The following is an 18,873-nucleotide window of genomic DNA, read 5'->3' as shown; positions in this document are numbered from 1 at the left end:
GAAACAAATATGTCTAAATGCTGCCTTCTGCTGGTATTTTTAAAGATTGCTTGCCAAAAAAAAAATTGTTTTTTTTCATTCAAAACTCATTCTTAAAATGTGTGCTTTTGGTATGTACCTTTATTTAATAACGTTCTGACTGTGGAATTTAATTTCCAACACTTTGATCTGCATATTAATTAATTTGGTATATATTTTTGTTGATGTGTATTTCCTTGTGGGCAAGTGTCCCTTTACATCACAGGCTCAGATAGATTCAAAAGCAAAAGCTATTTACTGGCCCTAGGAACTGTCCTGTACCGAAAACCTATAAATGTGGTGGGTAGTAAAGAACATGAACAGAAACGAACGCGTCTTGCGTCAAAAAAACAACAACAAAAAACTCAATTTCCCATAATGCCTGTGAAAGGCCGCGGAGGCGGGGACGGGCGTCGTTGCTCGGAAACGTTTTTGCGCGCTGCCGTTCGTACGAGTGCTTGTGTATGTGTGTCTCACGCTCAGTTATTGTGATTAACATGACGCCAGTTATCGGTTCTCGCCCTCCTTGGGTTAGTTAGGAACTCCCGACATTCTAATTCATGGAGCTGAGGGATGAAGAGCAGAAAACAGAGTTCCGCAAAAGCAGAAAATACCACAAGAAAAGGTAAAGTGTTGTTAGCTTAACTTCTTGCGAGTGACACTAAGTAGGTAGCATTAGCTGTTAGCGTCAGCTGTCAATCCCGCTTCGGCTTCGTAGATAATTCTAGCGGTAGCCTCTACGCTCACGCTTTATCCTCGGTAAATATCCTTCGAATGTGTTGTTATTGTTGTTAGTTTTTTAAGAAGACCTGCAATTGTTCTCACGAAATACTGGAGCATCTCGAAACTACATTAAAGTACGTTTTCGGCTCTTGAGTATTCGGACCTACTTTCTTCCGCTACTTACAGTTTGTGCTGTGTATTAAAGATGATGTTTGTTTTCGCTTTTTGTTCACAACACTCAACGTTCTTAATAGCTCATTCACAATGATTTGGGCTTCTGTTTTGTGTCGTTGAAATTACACATTTTTACTGGTATATAATTAAATATACATCATTGTGACAGCTACAATTACTTATGTGTTAACACATTATTTTCTGTGATATCATATCCTTTTTTCCTGCAGAATGTCTCTTACGTTTGACCTTTTCTGACATATTCCACTTTGTTTTTATTACGCCAAGATTTGTATTGTAATAAAAACGCAAAGTATGCTGTATCTCTGCAGCCCAGAGCGATGTGGTCCCCTCTACTAGCCTCCCCCCTCTAGTTGAGGGCCAGCTGAGATGCTTCCTGCGGGTGACAGTGAGCCAGGTAGAATGGATGGTACAGAGGCCTCCGTCTGCAACATTTGTGAGGCTGCGCTGGTGGGGAGAGTCATCCGACGGGACACATTTCTTTCCAAAGGATGCATCGCAACCACATCAGAAGACAGTAAAAACCACAGCTCGCTTCCCTATCCGCTGTGGGCCAAAGCAGTTTACCTCATACCTTACAGGTAACGAAAGAAGTGACTTGACGTGTGCCTTCTAGCGCGTTTGGAATCTGCCACTAACCAGTTGCTGTTATGCAGACATGGTCTCTCTGGTGCTCGAAGTGCTGACGAAACCGGAACACTTGCCCATTGCACGAGCACAGATTGCAGGCATCTCTCAGCTCTCGCTAAACCAACCCATCAGCGGCTTTTACACTCTCGTGTCACCCTCGTCTGACAAACTGGGAGAGTTACAGGTAGGTGAAAATAAATTATACATATTCTCAGCAGGGATTAATAGCTGCTCAGGTATACCTGTCAATATGTTCAGTTCATGTCCTTAGCAGATATATGTAAGTAACTATAAGTTTCTTCTCATCTCCTCTACTCTACTCTCAGGTTTCACTTCGTTTGGAGCCTCTGACTGAAGCGTATGACTCCAGGGGTTCTGTTCTAAACTCAGATATGAGACTTCCAGCTAGCGCTGTGAGTCTGCCAGTACCACCCAGATCACACTTGGCTGGCGGTGAAAAGGAGTCAGCTGGAGGCAGTGGCCGAAGCACACCAAGGTCTGAAGCTATTACCGATATAGTTTTCAGTCAACCATTAATAGAAATGAATGGTAGCCATCATTTGCGTATTATTTATCCAAATAATCAGTTATAATTTAAAAATTGACTAAAAGTAATATCAGTTGATGCCTGTGCATCAATAACTATTATTAAAAAAATTATTTGATTCACATATTTAAGATACATGAGGAGTAAAATATCTCTCTTTTCATCTATTATTTTTGCAGAGGGAAAGACCACTTATATTTCCAGAATGCCCGGAAACACATCGAGCACTGTCATGAGAATGAGGAGGTGGCAGCAAAGACATCTCACGATAGTCAACGGGCTATAAATTCCTCAGGCCAGGAGCCGAGTGATCAAACAAGCAATGATATCCTCTCAGGTTGGTTGAGGACGACTCTGGTGCAAAATATCTCCATCCTTGTCAAATATTACATTATTTCCCTATTTCAGTTCTTCTAGAACGTGGGAACAAGTTGAGAGATGCCATGGTGGCATCAGCTTTAAAGGGAGATCTAGATGCTGCTCAGGCTCTGAAAGATACTCCTCTGCCTCTCCCAAAGGATAATATCATTCCACTCCCGAGGTTAGTCTTCAAAGATATTTCTGTATACATATTTTAATCATTTAATAATCAGCTTTTTTTTGTATTCAACAAACTATCTTACTATTGTGTTTTCAGGCCAATTTCTTCCCAATCTGTGATGTTCCTTCAAAACGTTCTTCATGATGATTCACTGCTTAAACACACTCCAGATGTCACTGAGTGTGCTTTACATTGTCCTGCTGATCTGGATACCAGGGTTGTGGATCTGCTCCTCAATAGGTATGTTGTGCTTTTATTAATTTATTTTTCTTTCCCTCTTCAGCACTAATCATTCTCTCTTATATTCTCTTCAGCTTAAACTCATCCTCTTTGCCCTTTTTGGACGATGAGAAGCTCTTGCACGAGTCTCTATCCGGCCACAGCAGTGTCTGCGGGGACAGCGACCTGACAGATTTGCAGTACGATCAAAGCTTACTTGAAAATTTGTTCTACAAAACCCCTGTGAGTAGATTATTTTCTAACTTTCTGCTTAATTTCTATTATTAATTGGTGTCCATGAGAAGTTCAATAAAGTCTTTGTTTTCTTTCAGATGTCTGATTTGGGACCAAGTGACAGTGAGAAGAAGAGTCCAGAAAAGGCGTCTTCAAGGAAAAAGCAGCCTAGACTGAAGATGCGTGGAGGGTATGGACTTTTCCTTGCACCCTAAAATCTAAACATTTTAAAATTAGTATGTTGTCCAAGAAAAACAGTTGTTTGTTGCGCCTTGGCTGTGTTTAGGCAAAACCCGGAGCCTCAGCAGTGTACAGAGGTGGCTATTACCACTCCTGTGCTGAGTGCAGAGCACATGTCTTTGCTGAGTTCCATCCGACTTGCACGAGTGACCATCAGCTCGCTGGCTGTTCCAGCGAGCAGCTCAGCCACCACACTTCAAAAGAAGTCGAGTAAAGGAAAACCCCCAGCATCTGCCAACAAAAAATGGTAAGCAAATACCTTTGCTTTCTTCTGTTACCTTCAAAAATATCGTTGGTATCGTGATGGACGACTCCTCTCTTTTCCCAGCACATATTTTATAGAATACGCACTTCCTGCGAGCTCTGCTTCAAATCGACGTGATCTGAGTGAAAATGGAAATTGCAGCCTAACCAGAGTTGTTTCCAGAAAAAGCATTGGAGGAAGTATGAACTGTCACATTGTATTGTTTTTGCTTTGATAAAAACAGATTGCACGAAACACAGAATCTGATGAACTTTGATCCTTTTAAACTTGTGCTCCCCTTCATTTTCAGTGGTGAAGTTTGACCATCAGTCAGTGGTTCCTGTTCACCTCAGTGCAGCTGCAGCTAAACAGTGGTTAGAAACTGATCTAATTTTTAAGATTTACTCAAGAAACGGCGACCAAAAGAAAGTGAGTGTGTTTGGACTAACCATCACTGATTGTCTGAAGGGCTCTGCCCATATTTAGTCATTGCAACTGCTAACTCTGGATTTGCCTGTCACTCAGCCTGTTCCTATTGGTAAGGCAGTTCACCCACTGCACTGTCTGCTGCTGAGTAAGCAGCTGAGCCAGTCACTTGTCCTGCCTGTACAGAGCATTGAAGGAAACACAGATGTGGATGTGGGACCTCTTAAGGTAACGTATGTTTATCTTGGAAAATATTATTAGCCAAACCATTTGTAGGCCCAGCAGAACCCGAGACCTGTTGCTCAAGGTGTCTAATAGAACAATATATTGAATCAGTGCATGAATGTGATTGTTATCAGGGCAATACTACCATGTATTTGGACATTTTTTTTTAAATTTAACTAACTGGAAATATCATTTATGAGTTATTTCAATTGTTGAGTAGACTGTTGACTGTCTACATTCTTCTTCCTCTGCAGGTGTCTCTCGAGCTTCTTCCTCCCAACAGAGACTTCTCCTCGGAAAGAAATAAAAAGAAAGTGGTTCTGAGCGACAAACCGCCTATGCAGGCGGCTCTTAGTCCACAATGTAAGACCAGCCCCAGGACCCAACAGTTAGACAGTGGCGGCGAGGAGTTACTGGCTGAATCATTTGAAGACTCAAGGCTTCCTGTTTGGACTCTTGAAGAACCAACAAAGGAAACCTTTTCCCACCCTGAGTTCCAAACATCTCATGGATTACAGCAGCAGCAGCATCAAGAGGAGGAGGAGCAGGACTCGGAAATCCTGTTGCACACTTTACTCATGGTACCGGATGGAAAGAACTTCAGCTGTGGGTTGATGAAGGCTCCAAATGTGTACCTGAACTGCAAACTGTTCTGGTGCGATGAGATCGCAAGATCAGTCGTCAGCTGGGGTCAAACTAATCCGACCTTCAGTTTTATTCAGGTTCGTGTTCCTGTTCTGTCCAGTTGTTTACACGGCTGCGTTTATTCTCATTTTTGTGACGCTGCTGACTCACTCAACCTCACGTCATCCATTCTCAGGTGACTCCTGTTGCCTTGACATCTAAACTGATGGAGCGCATGAAGAACAACATGATGGTTATCGAGGTGTGGCAAAAGATGGGGAGTTCAGTGGAGGATCAGCTGCTCGGCTTGGTCAAACTGCCTCTTCACCAGTTCTTTATGTCCTTCAGGCAAGTTGCACCATTGTCAGTGTGCACAGATTGTACATTTTGACTGATATATCTAAAACTCATCCTCTCTTTCTCTCAGGGATGCAAAGGTTGCCCACCTCCTGCTGCAGGCGCAGTACCCTGTTCTAGGGGTGGACGGCTACATGCCCGTCGTGGATGTTTTCTCAGGAAGATGTAAAGGAAATCTCAGGGTGGTTCTGGCGATGGGACAATGGGAGCAGATAATTTCTCTGCAGCGCACGAGGGCCGAAGAATGTGACTCTGCGCCTCATCTCACGAGACCCGTTCACCTGCTCGATCATCTGCCTCACTCAGGCGCAAAAGTCAGTTTTGATTTCGGAGGCGTCAGCCTTCTGCCCGATCTTGACGTTAAACTCACACGCTTTCTTGCAGCTCAAAAAACAAATGCACCATTTAATGCAGAGTCACAGTGTACAAATGTGCACAAGAAATATCTAAAATTATATTCCAGTTGGGGTTTGAGTATGAAATACGCTGAATGTTCTCTCTTGCTATATTTCCCCCCAGGCGATAGCGACGACTAAGGCAGTGATGAGAGAGCATTTGTTCATAATACGGGTGGACAAAGTAAACGGGCTGACACCACTGCAGTCCACAGTGTGGGGCGAGGCAGACTGCTACATCCAGTACAGTTTCCCACACCAGGAGGGCGACTGCACTGCACCAGCGGACCAAAATCTCATCCAGACAGGTGAGTGAAATTTATTCTTATCAAAAACACTACTGACATCACCAGAGGGGAAATAATGGATTCGCCCAACCAGTTTCTTCTCGCCTTCAAGGTGTGAACCTGAAGATGTTTCGAACCACAACAACACTGTGTGTCCCCGACCCCTTGTTTGGTCACACTGAGACTCACGTGCTGGTGGCCCCTGAGGATGTTCCTGTCCAGAGGCTGCTGCTTAGCTCACTGTCCACCCAGGGACTCAGCAACGGCGGTGGCGTTCAGTTTGAAGTGTGGTGCAGGTGTGTGGTCGCAAAGATAGAAAAGTAATAGGTTTTAATATCTAAAAGGCCCCAGTGATTTGGGTTTTTGATCAGTCTGCCTGATCATTGATTGTAGTTTTTTGTGTTGTTTTTTTTTTCTCATCAGATATTATTATCCAAATGTGCGGGATCAACTGGTGGCCAAAGGAACGCTGCCGTTGTCCAAGCTGTGCGCCATGGTCACAGTGCAGTGGCAGCTTCCCGATGAGCCTCAGATCTTCTCCCTGCCCCTGATTCCCAGAACAGATCGTCTAACTGAGCTTCAGCCTCGGCCTTCAGGCAAAAATAAAACACATTCCCAAAACTATAATATTACTTCGCAAACGTATCCAGTATTTGAAACGCTGTGTCTGTCTGTTTCATTTTCCACAGGCCTGCTGGACGTGTGCATTCGGTACAAGCACAGACCAGTGAGGACCGCAGTGCAGCCGGGTGGAGGAGCAGCTTCTCCTTCTGTGACGCTCGTGGTTCAGGTGCACAGAGCGTCGGGTCTTCAGGCTGCTGCAAGGTACCTTACCACTGCTGTCCTTCTGGCTGTAGTTCCGTACATCCTCACCTGGAAATGTGTCATTTATTGGGTTTTTGCGACAATAAAGCAGATGACGGTGATAAATTTGATTTTTTTTTTTCATACGTTTTCTAATATTATATTGTTGTTATTCACATTTTATGTCATACCAATTTTATGTTCCTCGCTGCACCTCTGCATTTACGTTTTAGGTTCATCTCCGAACGAGATGAAAGGTTCGGCCATTTGGCCGACGCCGCCCTCAACACGTACGTCACGGTGCAGCTGTCGTTCCTGCCCGCAAGTGAGCGAGGTTGCACCCGAATAGCCGGCGAGACTTACTGCCCGGAGTTCGACCACCACATGGAGGTTCCGTGTGACCTGCTGCTTCGGAGCAGCGGCGGCGAAACCCGCAGCCTGGCCGAGCAACTGGAGGGAGCGTCTGTTCTCTTCACCGTGTGGAACAGAGACACTCAAAAAGGTTTGAAAGAAAAAGATTTTCATTCCTTTTGAGTCATGGCAGCAATAACAAATACACAATGCTGTTTTATATATATTCTGTATAGAAAACATTTTTTGAACTTCTTTCTTTCTTTTTAGCCGCTCTCTGTATCAAGCCTAAAGATGTGATACTGGGCACAGTGAATGTACCACTGGCTGATCTCATCCATAAAAGAACAGGTACATTCTACTTCTTCACCGTTGCACTTGCTTTTCTTGAATGAATGAAAGAATGAATGAAGGAGTAGTTTATTTCGGTTACAATATACAACGCTTAAACTTTGGCAAAAAACATTTGCACACAAATCTGTAACAGTTTGTATTTTTTAACAAACTGTGTAGCCAAAAAAGGAGTATGGACTGAAGCTGAGACTGGTTTTTGCCTATCCTGTTCAAACCATAAGATACCACAAGAGAAGAACCCAGAATATCAGTAATCATTTTTCATTGTAATCCTGAATTGTTTTACCTTTCAATGATTTTTTGAAACTTCCGCTTTTAAACATCAAGGTATCTCCGGATGGTTCGGAGTGGTGCCACCTGAGGAAGCTTGCTCCTCTCAGTACCAGCACGTGTTGGTCGGGGCCCTTAACATCTCCATCAGGTTCACCCACCACTCGGACAGAGACAGAGTCACACAGGCTGCTCAGGCCGGCGGCTGGGAAACAGTCTGGAATGATGTTCAGGAGCGCCAGGACGCTTGGACAGAAAGTGGGAAGATCATTTCTCTGACGGTGTGCATGCCTCGGGTGTGGTTACCGGTGCACTGTCTGCTCCTGCCGGGTCACGGCGAGCTCCAGCGCTCCACGTACTGCTACTTCAGGTACAAGCTCTACCACCAGGAGGCCTTCTGCTCCCAGATGAAGCATCCATCCGTCCAGGACGGCCAGGCCACGGTGACCTTCCAGGGAAGCAGCTCAATGGAGCTGAGGAGCACGCAGCCCCTCGTGTGGTATCTCCAGGAAGAGAAGCTGGAGGTGCAGGTGTGGGTTGCTTTCACAAAGGACAAAACCCAAAGACCCAGAGACACGGACCGACTGGTGGGCTCGGCCTTTGTTGATCTGTCTGCTTTGGCAAACGCATCCAAGGAGAAAATCACACTCAGCGGTGAGAAAAGATTCAGCCGTGTCAAATTAAAGTGACTTCTGATTGGCTGCATCAATCAACGTGTCTATTTTTGTGTGTGTGTGTCTTTACAGGGGTGTACCCGCTGTTCAGACGGTCCGCTGCAGACCTACAAGGAGCCGCTGTCAGAGTTCACATCACTGGCGTCTTCACCGAGGAAGACTGGGACGCATCCGCAAGGCCGATGGACCCTGACAGTGAGGGTGAGCGCCTCCCAGAGGGGACGGAGCGCCTCCCAGAGGGGACGGAGCGCCTCCCAGAGGGGACGGAGCGCCTCCCAGAGGGGACCAATCTCATGTCGGAGGAGGCAGAAGCAGAAGATCCCATCCCTTCAACTGAATCTCCCAAAGAGACGGAGGCGAAGCCAGACTGCAAGACGACCAGAGCGACTCCAGACTTCACAGCAGTGCAGCGAGCGGCCGTCACCGAGGACGAGTCTTTCCCCGTCACTGTCGCCGTGGACCAGGCGATGCACCTCAATCTGAACGGTGAGTTTGCAAAAGTTTTGTGAGTTTTCTTCCGTCTGTCTTTCAAATCAAACCAATGTTGGCTCGGTCTTGCAGGCTGCCCTCTGGCAGAGCGAGGCGAGAGTTTGCCGTGCTGCTGCGTCTCGTACGTCACCGCCGACGCCACCGAGCCGATGACCACAGCTGTCACGGCGAACAGCGACTGCCCTGTGTGGAACCATCAGCACCAGTGCAGGTGGAGTAAGACGAAAGGCCACGTATATTATTATTATAGATATTATTTTCTAAAATTGTTTTACATTTAATTCAGGAATTATTTTCTTTTCGTGTTCTTGTCATTATTTCCCAATAAAGCTTTTACCTGATTGAGGCTCTCTGTGATGCTCGGCTCATTTGTCGCCTATTTTACAGATTTTCAAAGCAGCTGTTACTTGCTCCTCAAGAATATCTGGTCTTCAAAGTCTGGCACAGAGGAGGTTAGAGCATTTCTGCCTGAAGGATTTATGTCACGTTGATCTGTTGATCTGTCCCTTCCTTCATTCATTCACTGGAGTTGTTTTACAGACGTGGAGCGGGTGATTGGATTTGCCTCGGTGGACCTTTCCCCCTTGCTGTCCGGCTTCCATTCAGTGTGTGGTTGGTACAACATCACCGACCTGAGCGGTCAGTGCCACGGCCAGCTGAAAGTGTCGGTCACTCCTCTGAGGCCGCTCCATGATCTCAGAGGGCAGAGGAAGTCTCTGATTGAAGAAACTGCCATAAAGTCAGCAGTAAGAAAGGTTTCTTATTTCCGGTCTGATATTTTGCACATTTTGCTGAGAGCAGTTGTGATAACCAGTAAATGTCTCAATGACCGGCTCCGTCTCAGGCATTCCCCGTCACCTACCAAACCTCAGCCACATACAGCAGCTTCCCCTCCCACATCAGCCGCTACACCGAGCAGAAGATCTCGTCACCGGACCGCACTGGCAGACTGTTCTCCGAAGGGTTTGTAGTTTCTTCCTTTTTTTTAAAGCCTTAAAATAGCCATCTTTGGTTTTGCATCCCATTTAATTTGTGTCTGTGCCACCGTGCAGGTCCGGTGATGCCGATCGCCACGCGGAGCACATGGACAACGTGCGTCTTTTCCACCAGAGCCTGCAGGAGCAAGCGGCGTGTCACTCTGCGTGCAGCAGCAGCAGCAGCAACGTTGGGGAGATGGATCCGTCGAGCTCCTTCCTGTTTGCGGCACTCAGGTATCACACGGACAACCCACTTTGGTTCTACCGCATTTATGACACGGTCATAACGAGCAAATGTTTACAACTTTTCACAGGAAGAAACTGGGAGAGCTTGACAGCATCCAGAGATACTTAAATCGTAAACTTTCAGCCACCGCCTTTCAGTCCGTGAGTGAGGACGACTGCAGCGCCAAGCATGAGCAGCAGGGGGAGCAGGACACGCGTCAGCTCCTGCTGCAGTCCAGGCAGCTAGTGGGAGAAGTCAACAATATCTTCTCTGGTGAGCTGAAGTTTATTGTCCTGTCTGCAGCTGTTAAGAAGAGACATTAATAACTACGACCGTGTGCTGCTTAATGTACCAGCTGATAAATTCTACAATTTTCGTTGTCATTTTGGGAGTGTCCAGTCTTGTTCTTCTTCTCTTGTTCTTGTTTTTGCCAGCAGAGTGTTTGGAAATCAACATTGAAGCTAATTTATTATGTCCATTTGTCATCAAATAGGGGTGAAAATGATTCTTTTCAGTCTTCTGACTTCTGCTGTTCTCTTTGAACAGGTCTAGGAGAACATCAGCATGAAACCGTTGCCTCAAACACGCAGAGCAGCAGCGCCATGTCCTCTCCTGTTGTCGTGGAGAACCTTCAAACCATCACGGAGTTCCTCGGTCCACTCAGAGGTGATGAAGGCAAAGTCACATCTCTGACCTCGCTACCAACGGAGAGGCCTGAAGTTCTTCCAGACATTGAACCAGGCCAAAACAAGGACTTAAATCCTCTCAGAGCTCCTGAGCCGGAGAACAGTGGAGACAGAGACGAGGACGAGGAGGTGAGGTGTTACCGACTGGACGTGGAGGACGACGACGAAGATTACGACGAGGTGGTCGTGAACCAAACGCCTCTGAACGAGGTGACGTCTATGACAGACAGGACCAGTCCCTGGACCAGCGTCCTCTCAGACCCGGACCTGGCTTCTCTGGAGAGTGCGGAACCAGCGGAGGATCTGGTGGATCTGAATCTGGAGAGTTCTGGCGGCAGCAGTAAACGGGAACGCGTTGGAGAAGAAGACAGCAACAGTCTCCTCGGCTCGGGGGAAGACGCTTCAGACGTGGACAGCGAGGAGGGCGTAACTCTGCAAGATGTCCCTGAAGAGCTCTCAGAGGAGGAGGAAGAAGAGGAGGAGGGTCCAAGAGCCGCAGGTTCCCAAGACAGTCCACAGCAGGCGTATCTTTTCAGTTTACTCCCAAGTACCTGCAATCTGTTATTGATATGCTCTGAAAGGTAGATTGCAATCAAAGATTCAGGATAGATCAAAACAATGAGTCACTGCTGGCATGTTGTGCAGTTGCAGAAGCTGCACAATAAAACAGTACATTTTTTCTATACCGAGCACATCTCCAATTACCCAGTAAGGCATGATATTGTTTCAAAGGATCTCGACAAAGGTGCAAAATTGTCGTTGCTATTTTATTATTTATTTTGTTTCTTAGTTAAGTTTTACATCCAGTTGAACGTAACTGATGAGAATCAGCTCATGAATGTTTAATCCTTGCGGCGCGTCATCATCGTCATCGTCACACAGCGTTCATTTGTCTTAACATTTAAACATACAGCAACAAGACCGTGGACGTCCCCAACTTCTTCCTACCCTCTCACCAACTGGAGGCGTCCATGAAAGCAATACGATTGGCCGCCTCTTTCTCCCACGCGACCACTGACAAGGTGAGGCTCTGACTGCTGTTAACGAATAAGACGTGCGATGAGTACGTGCGAGGAAAAATAGGTCAGCCCTGTATCAAACCTACTTCACGTAGGCGGTATGTACGCACCTAAAGCAGGGTGACGTTAGCTGTGGTTTACATTACCTGTAAACACTGCTGTGCTCATTGTGCGTTCAGTCTATGTACTTTGGACTCAGCTGTTTGACAAAGTAGTTTGAACAGTCGAGGGAGAGATCAAATAAGAAATCATTTGCATTCCATCTGTCATCTCCAATTTTGCGTTACATCTCCAAAAGATCAAAAACAAAAAGCATTCCTCTGCCCTGCACACAGAAAACCATACTCATAGTCATAGGTAATTTCTTTCATTCTCTTTCTCACGGTGTCTCTGTCACTGGTCTGAAGGATCCAGTTCAACCACTCACTCTGGAGGCCACCTGCTCTGCCGCCGTTTCTAAGAACCGGTTTGAGCCTGTTGCCTGCTGCCTGCTAACACGAACAGTGACCAAAGACACGCCTGCACTGTACACACCATGTAGAACATATTTATCCACATGACGCCATGTGCACACACAGCTTTGAGTCCACACTAATCGGCTTGTCAGTAAAATTCAGACAAACAAAAACCAAGAGTCGTCTGACTGGCAGCTAGACTTCGTATCTGACTTTAATTGTGCTCCTTCCAGGAGAGACCCTCGCCTGTTCTCCCCAGAGGTCTTCGGCAGCTTCGGGACATGTCGCCGTCCTCCAGGAGGAAGGAAACCCAAAGAATAGCCAAAATATTTTCTGCACATTTTACTGACAGTGAATAAGCCTGCACAAATTCCCCTCGATCCCCCTGTGGGACTCATTCAGACTGTGAAAACATCATGTAAATTAAACGTTGCGTCTGTGTTTTAAGCAATAATTGACTGCTCTGGCCACCGGAGGCCTCGACTTGCACTTCGTGAAGATTCAGCTGTTATACCACGAACAGGAAGGAAGAAATAGGCTGAGGGAAGAACAGGACTGGTCGGCTCACTGAACTTTGACTTGGTTGTCACATTAAACTTGTTCAGCCTGTAGCTGCCGAGCGCAGGTATGTATCGTATATATCTGTATGCACCAGTGCTGCTCAGAGCAGTTTGTACCATTTTAAATGAGTTCATTTGTGTGACATTAAATCTTTTTTCTTATGTTTTCATAGATTACCTGCGTGCCTCAGTAGCAACAATCACAGTTGTTCAGTTTGTTTTTATCTATTAGATGCAATTAAGTCATTACAGCTCAGAAGCATGCATATGTGTCTGTCTGAATGAATGCAAAGGAAAAATACTATGCAGCTGTTGCTGCGTTTGTTTGCTCCTTTAGAATTTAATTTAAAGAACATCTGACTCCCAAACCAGGTGGACCTCCTGGTGTTTTTGTGTCAGGTTGCAGCTGAAGGCGTTGCGAGCGCGGCTCCTCCTAAAAGAGTCAACAAGAGAGCCGAGGAGGCTGGGCTCGGCGCGTCAGGCTGTGGATTGTGCAGTGAGTGTGTGTTATTTGAGGAGGCGAGGGGTTGGCCTCTCATTTAAACTCTTAAAGAGGAAAACATTGCAGAAGATTCAAAACAAAAGGGGGGGCCAATGGCTCAGCGAAAAGATTCCCAAAAGCCATTTTTCAACTCTAACCGGATCTGGACCTCGACTGGACCTCCCGCCACGGGACGTACGATGACTTTGCTCCCACGTTCCGGCTGGAGGATATAACAACTCTTTGATGAGGACTTCTCAACCAGGGAGGGGGGGGAATGTGTGAGCGTGTGGATTAGGAAACTCCGGGCCGCTCGTCAGCGATCATGGCAGCAGGAAGAACTGCGGATCCTCCCCGCTCGGCTGCTGTCAAGGTGTTTTCAGCGGGAACGGCCGGCTGTGTGGCCGACCTGGTCACGTTCCCCCTGGACACAGCTAAAGTCAGACTGCAGGTGAGGGTCACCTGGACGCAGGTCAATAAACACGCACATAGTATTTCACCAGCAGGCACATTCAGGCAGACCTTCCAGTCAAAATTGCTTCTAAAAATATTTCTGTGAAATTCTGCTGAAGGCCAGGGTAGAAAAGATGCTTTATTTATTTTATTTATTTTCCCCCCTCTTATGACTTCAGTCGTTCTGCCAAACTCACCAGCTTTATACAACAACTCACCATGTTCAAGCTTTGTGCCACATGCACACCTCCTCAGGGTATAGCCACGTCGTCGCTGTGCTGGTGGAATGTACAGCCTTACGTGTGAGGTCCCCTTCTGCAGGATACCAGGAATTCCATGCTAACACAGTCCGAGAAAAACTGATGACACGTTCGTCTTTTTTTGTTGTCATGGCATCTGCTTTACCTCCTCCTTCCTCAAGATTCAAGGCGAATCCAAATCCACGCTCGACAGCCAGAAGGTGAGATACCGAGGCGTGTTCGGCACCATCTTCACCATGGTGAAGACCGAGGGCCCCCGCAGCCTCTACAGCGGCCTGGTGGCCGGTCTGCACAGGCAGATGAGCTTCGCCTCAGTCCGTATCGGTCTGTACGACACGATGAAGCAGTTCTACACCCGAGGCTCGGAAAGTACGTGAAGGATTGTTTACAGCGGTCACGTGATGCTTTGCTATGTGGTGACTGCATACAACGATAAAACAAGACTCACTACAAATTTATTTGTTTATTATGGATCCCCCATTAGTCCTCACTGCGGTGATGGCTATCCTTCCTGGGGTCCTGGGGATTTACATTTTAAACTTCAAACTTAAAAAAATAAAATACTAACATAATACAATAAAACCTAACTAAATCAAGGCAAAAATTATTTGAGATTCAATGGAATTCAACCCTTAAGTTGTTGAAACAACCAGAAGCAAACAACAAAAAGATGATTCCATTTTACACAGTGAGAATTTCAGAATAAATCAAACAACTAGAAACGGACTTCCTTAATAAGTGCTGTTACTATTCATTTATTTTTTAATCTTACTTTGTTATTTATCATGGTTAAATGTGGTGGAAGTGGGTTCCAATCCGTTACTGCTCTATACATTGTAGTCCTTTTACGTGGATTAGTAATTATAATCATATTATAAATAAATCTGTAATAAATAACAAATACAAATGATAAATGATTTGGGCTGTCAGAACCCAACCGAAAAAAATGTTTACCTAAAAATAACTGGAAAATGTCCTCCCTATAGTGGCATACCTTTCTCCAACAATAACCGCTGAGATCAAATTACAGCCACTCTGTTGAAGGAGATGTTTTCCAGCGTTACGTTACTGCCTGTGCGAGCAGAGAAAACTGCAGTCATCAGTTGAGCTGCGGCTTTGCACTCGTGATTGAAGTGCAAAGAGGCTCATTATCCCAACTTGTTTCTACTGGGATGCAGCCTCAGGCTGTAGGGCGGAGTTCAGATTCCTCTTTCTGCGAACAAGATTCTATGTATTAGACCTGGCGGATCTCTTAAAGGGCCCCCTCATCACTCACCCAGTCACTGTCGCACCAACACGATACTCCCGTCCACCGCCTGAACTCGTGTATCTCCGTCGTCTCCACTACAGATGTGGGAATCGGGGCCCGGCTGCTGGCGGGCTGCACCACGGGAGCCATGGCCGTGACCTTTGCCCAGCCCACCGACGTGGTCAAAGTCAGGTTCCAGGCTCAGGGTCGTCTTCCAGACAGTGGTGGGGTGAAGAGGTACAACAGCACACTGGAGGCCTACAGGACCATCGCCAGGGACGAGGGCATCAAAGGCCTCTGGAAAGGTAAAAAAAAAAAAAAAACTTTGAGGAAACAAATCAATATCCCAAATATATACTCATTGTGGTTCTCATAGGATTTAATTAACCCAGAAAATCCCGTAGATCTCCAGGCAACAGCTTATTAGCCCTCTGTTTACAGGCCTCCAGCGAACGCACTTTGCTGTACGTTGAACATGTTTGGACATGAACAAAAACAAGGCAGCGTCAGAGGACGGAGCCATCATTTGGCTGGGGGTGTTGTCACTTACCCAGGAGAGACATATGTACCCCATGTGACATCACAAGGGGTTGTGATACGCACAGTAAAATATAAAAAATAATAAGCGTTTTAATGTGTTTTCCAGGTTGTCTGCCTAACATTGCTCGCAACGCCATCGTTAACTGCGCCGAACTCGTGACCTACGACATCATCAAAGAGCTCATCCTGACGCACAAGCTGATGACAGGCGAGCGCAAACATTCCCCTGCAGATCCCTGGGGATTTCAAGGATCTTTTCTCTATTGGTTTTTTTTTTCCTTCTGTTAATTGAGTAAGATGTCTTGCTCCCCGCAGACAACATGCCCTGCCACTTCACCGCCGCCTTCGGCGCCGGTTTCTGCACCACCCTGGTGGCGTCTCCGGTGGACGTGGTGAAAACGCGCTACATGAACTCGGTGCAGGGCCAGTACTGTGGCGCCCTGAACTGCGCCATGACGATGCTGCTTAAAGAGGGTCCCACCGCCTTCTACAAGGGGTACGGCACCTGTTCCACTGAATACATACTCAGCAGAATCGCCCGAGTTAAATCTAACTCGGTTTTGTTTCTCTCTTGGCAGATTCGTGCCCTCGTTTCTTCGCTTGGGCTCCTGGAACATCGTGATGTTTGTGAGCTACGAGCAGATCCAGAGGGCCGTCGTCAGGTTTCTGAGGTGACCTGAGACGGCCTGAATGCGGAACTTTTATCACATGTTGATGAGCTGGTCGTCTACCTTAATGACTGCTGCAGGTCCCGATCTGTCTGCCCTCAGTTGGAAAACAGCAGAGGATCTGCAGAGAAGGCAGTTAGTTATCAGTCTGTCGGCGGGGATGATTCAAAGCAGCCCCTCTCCCCCTCCTGCCTGACAAAAGCTCAGGTGGCAATTATAAAAGTTTGTCATCCTATTTTCGCTCCCCACTCTCTGAGTGTTTTAAGACAAATAAGACAGACTTTATTTATGCCACAGTGGGGACATTTACATTACAGGTAGAATAGCAAGAATTTAAATGGATGTATTTACATTCACATTGCAGCAGGGTGACGTTTTTATTACACATGGACCAACTTTTTCAGAGCTCTTCTGTACCTGCTGTCAATCTCCTGCCTGGCAGAGATTTTTCCATTGATCAGGTTGGGCAGGTGGACGGCCGACACAACTGTCAACCAAGGTCAAAGCACCGGCGATCCAATTGTGTTGAATCAAGAGGTAACTCCATGCGGACTTCTCTGAATGGCTCCCTCACAGCCGCATAATCCCCTGTTTGCATGTCCACTCTGGAGGACAATGTGAGGATTAAGCACTCGCACAATGTGAAATATGAGTGGATGCTGACAAATGTTGTGCTTAAAACACTTGGAAAGAAATATTGTGTATGATAAATGTGTCTGTCCATTAACATCTGGTGCCATATTTAAAGCAGATCTCACAATATTGCCAGTGCAGGGTAGATTGACCTTGTGACCTTTCAAAGGATGCTTGAAATGAAAATGGTGTGCAGTTGGTAGTACTGGTATCAGAGTCTCCTCATAGTTTCTTCAGGTTCAGTTTCAGTCAACTTTTACACTTTTTTAATTCACTTAAAATCATTTTGTTTTGTAATTTTAACTCCACTTATTGAAGACAAGACAATTTTAACTCCACTTATTGAAGGATGGGTGACAAGCTAACTTTAGGTGATTAGGTAAAGCAAAGAGAGGTAACTTTGACTTGCAAGATTATAAGAGATCTTATTAGGATATTACTGCCATGTGACTTTTTCACCTGTACAACCTTGAACCCAAGGCAGCAATGCTGAAATGTTGAGTATTTTATACAAAAACCCATTTTCATTCATAAATAAGGTCAAACATCTTCTTTTTGTGTTGGCATTTTTTGCGAGTCTGGCCACAACATGGGCGAACAGTCAATATTTATTAGTTAATCTATATAAAGTAAATCTAGTCAGATTGTGTCCAATAGTAACAGTCAAGGAGGACATTTTACAGAACTCTGTTCAAGGCTTCATAACCCAGATAATTAGCAGATAAATGAAGAATGTATTTCAACAGAATGAATTTAAGCTGCTTTGCAAATTTTAACATATCCTCCTAAATGTGGCGCACAGAATCCAAATTATGATTCTGTATAATGTGCAGCTGTTTGTCGTCCTCGTGGTCTATTTTGAATTTTAACGATTCATTCTTCCTCCCGTTTTAAGATATTTATTTTCCATCCCAGACTCCAATGATGCAGCCTTGCATTATTAAATCTCCAACAACAACAAAACCCTTTAATTGTTCCCTAGACCAGCATATTTAGCCATCTGTTTACAACCTCCTGCAACAATGCCGATATTACCTTCTGGCTAGAAGTGATGCCTTGTTGAACCTGCCACGTGTTTGGAGGGCTGCATCTCTAAAGCTGCATGTTTGTGCACTGCAGAGAACAGTGAGGCAAGCTGCAAAATAAGAATGTTCCTAATTGCAAGGCAAGACACACACGTCACTGCCACAGATATCAGGGAACTTTTGCACAATACACAATCTTTAAAAAAAAAGGTCTGATGTTCCGAGCATTCACCTTGCATTCACCTTGTGATTGATGACCGCAGACCTGTGTTACTGGCGTCCTGTCACCGAGGTTTGACAGCCCCGCCACCGCCGTAGCCGGCACTTTTCTCAGAATAACTCGGCTATATGTGGCCTCAGATAATCCTTAAGACGGCCGCTGCAGAGCTGCTCGCCAGTGAAAGTCCTGCACTGAGACGCAGAGGACTTACTTACCTGAGGGAGCGGCGGGGCAGCATGCAGATTAGCCGCCGCAGCCCCGGACGCAGGACATTGTCAACGTGTGAGTAAACAATTTTAATCTTACACTGTGCGACTAGTAAATTCTAAACTGTCTGGAACAGAGCGATTCGTGTTTTTGATTTTAGCTGGCAGGTCTTAGGTAGGAAAACATGACATGAAAATTAAATTGGCAGATCTTAGCAGCAGTTTCTTTGTGTATTCTGTGAGAGCTGTGAAATCTCACAGTTTTTTTTCCCCCATAATTAACTGTGAGGTGTGTTCACCAGGTGTCACTCTGCTGCCCTTTTCCTCGCTTTTTCTCTTTTCATTAAACCCACGATTGCCACACAAGG

General features: G+C 45.9%; 2 protein-coding genes across 2 annotated transcripts; both read left to right on the top strand.

Annotated features, from left to right (window-relative positions):
- Positions 1–447: 447 nt before the first annotated feature.
- c2cd3 (C2 domain containing 3 centriole elongation regulator) lies at positions 448–12,680 on the top strand. The gene is made up of 32 exons (XM_076036431.1): positions 448–643; positions 1,248–1,517; positions 1,593–1,750; positions 1,893–2,062; positions 2,293–2,450; positions 2,522–2,654; positions 2,751–2,894; positions 2,969–3,116; positions 3,206–3,297; positions 3,394–3,594; positions 3,676–3,791; positions 3,902–4,020; positions 4,117–4,245; positions 4,497–4,964; positions 5,063–5,214; positions 5,294–5,537; positions 5,743–5,926; positions 6,018–6,201; positions 6,329–6,730; positions 6,943–7,211; positions 7,331–7,411; positions 7,742–8,338; positions 8,431–8,844; positions 8,920–9,058; positions 9,235–9,299; positions 9,388–9,593; positions 9,692–9,810; positions 9,900–10,058; positions 10,139–10,323; positions 10,597–11,260; positions 11,650–11,758; positions 12,444–12,680. The coding sequence occupies exons 1-32, from the start codon at positions 592–594 to the stop codon at positions 12,567–12,569; spliced, it is 6,657 nt and encodes a 2,218-aa protein (XP_075892546.1). The 5' UTR covers positions 448–591; the 3' UTR covers positions 12,570–12,680.
- Positions 12,681–12,719: 39 nt separating this feature from the next.
- On the top strand, positions 12,720–17,603 carry LOC142895414 (dicarboxylate carrier UCP2-like). Its single transcript, XM_076036433.1, has 7 exons — positions 12,720–12,835; positions 13,143–13,702; positions 14,126–14,333; positions 15,315–15,518; positions 15,860–15,961; positions 16,069–16,249; positions 16,332–17,603. The coding sequence occupies exons 2-7, from the start codon at positions 13,577–13,579 to the stop codon at positions 16,426–16,428; spliced, it is 918 nt and encodes a 305-aa protein (XP_075892548.1). The 5' UTR covers positions 12,720–12,835; positions 13,143–13,576; the 3' UTR covers positions 16,429–17,603.
- The last annotated feature ends 1,270 nt before the right edge of the window (positions 17,604–18,873 follow it).

This window comes from Nelusetta ayraudi, unplaced genomic scaffold, assembly GCF_046127955.1.
Source record: "Nelusetta ayraudi isolate G7.1 ecotype Tasmania unplaced genomic scaffold, CSIRO-AGI_Nayr_v1 ptg000048l, whole genome shotgun sequence".
Lineage (NCBI taxonomy): Eukaryota > Metazoa > Chordata > Actinopteri > Tetraodontiformes > Monacanthidae > Nelusetta > Nelusetta ayraudi.
This window is presented reverse-complemented; position numbering and strand designations above follow the sequence as displayed.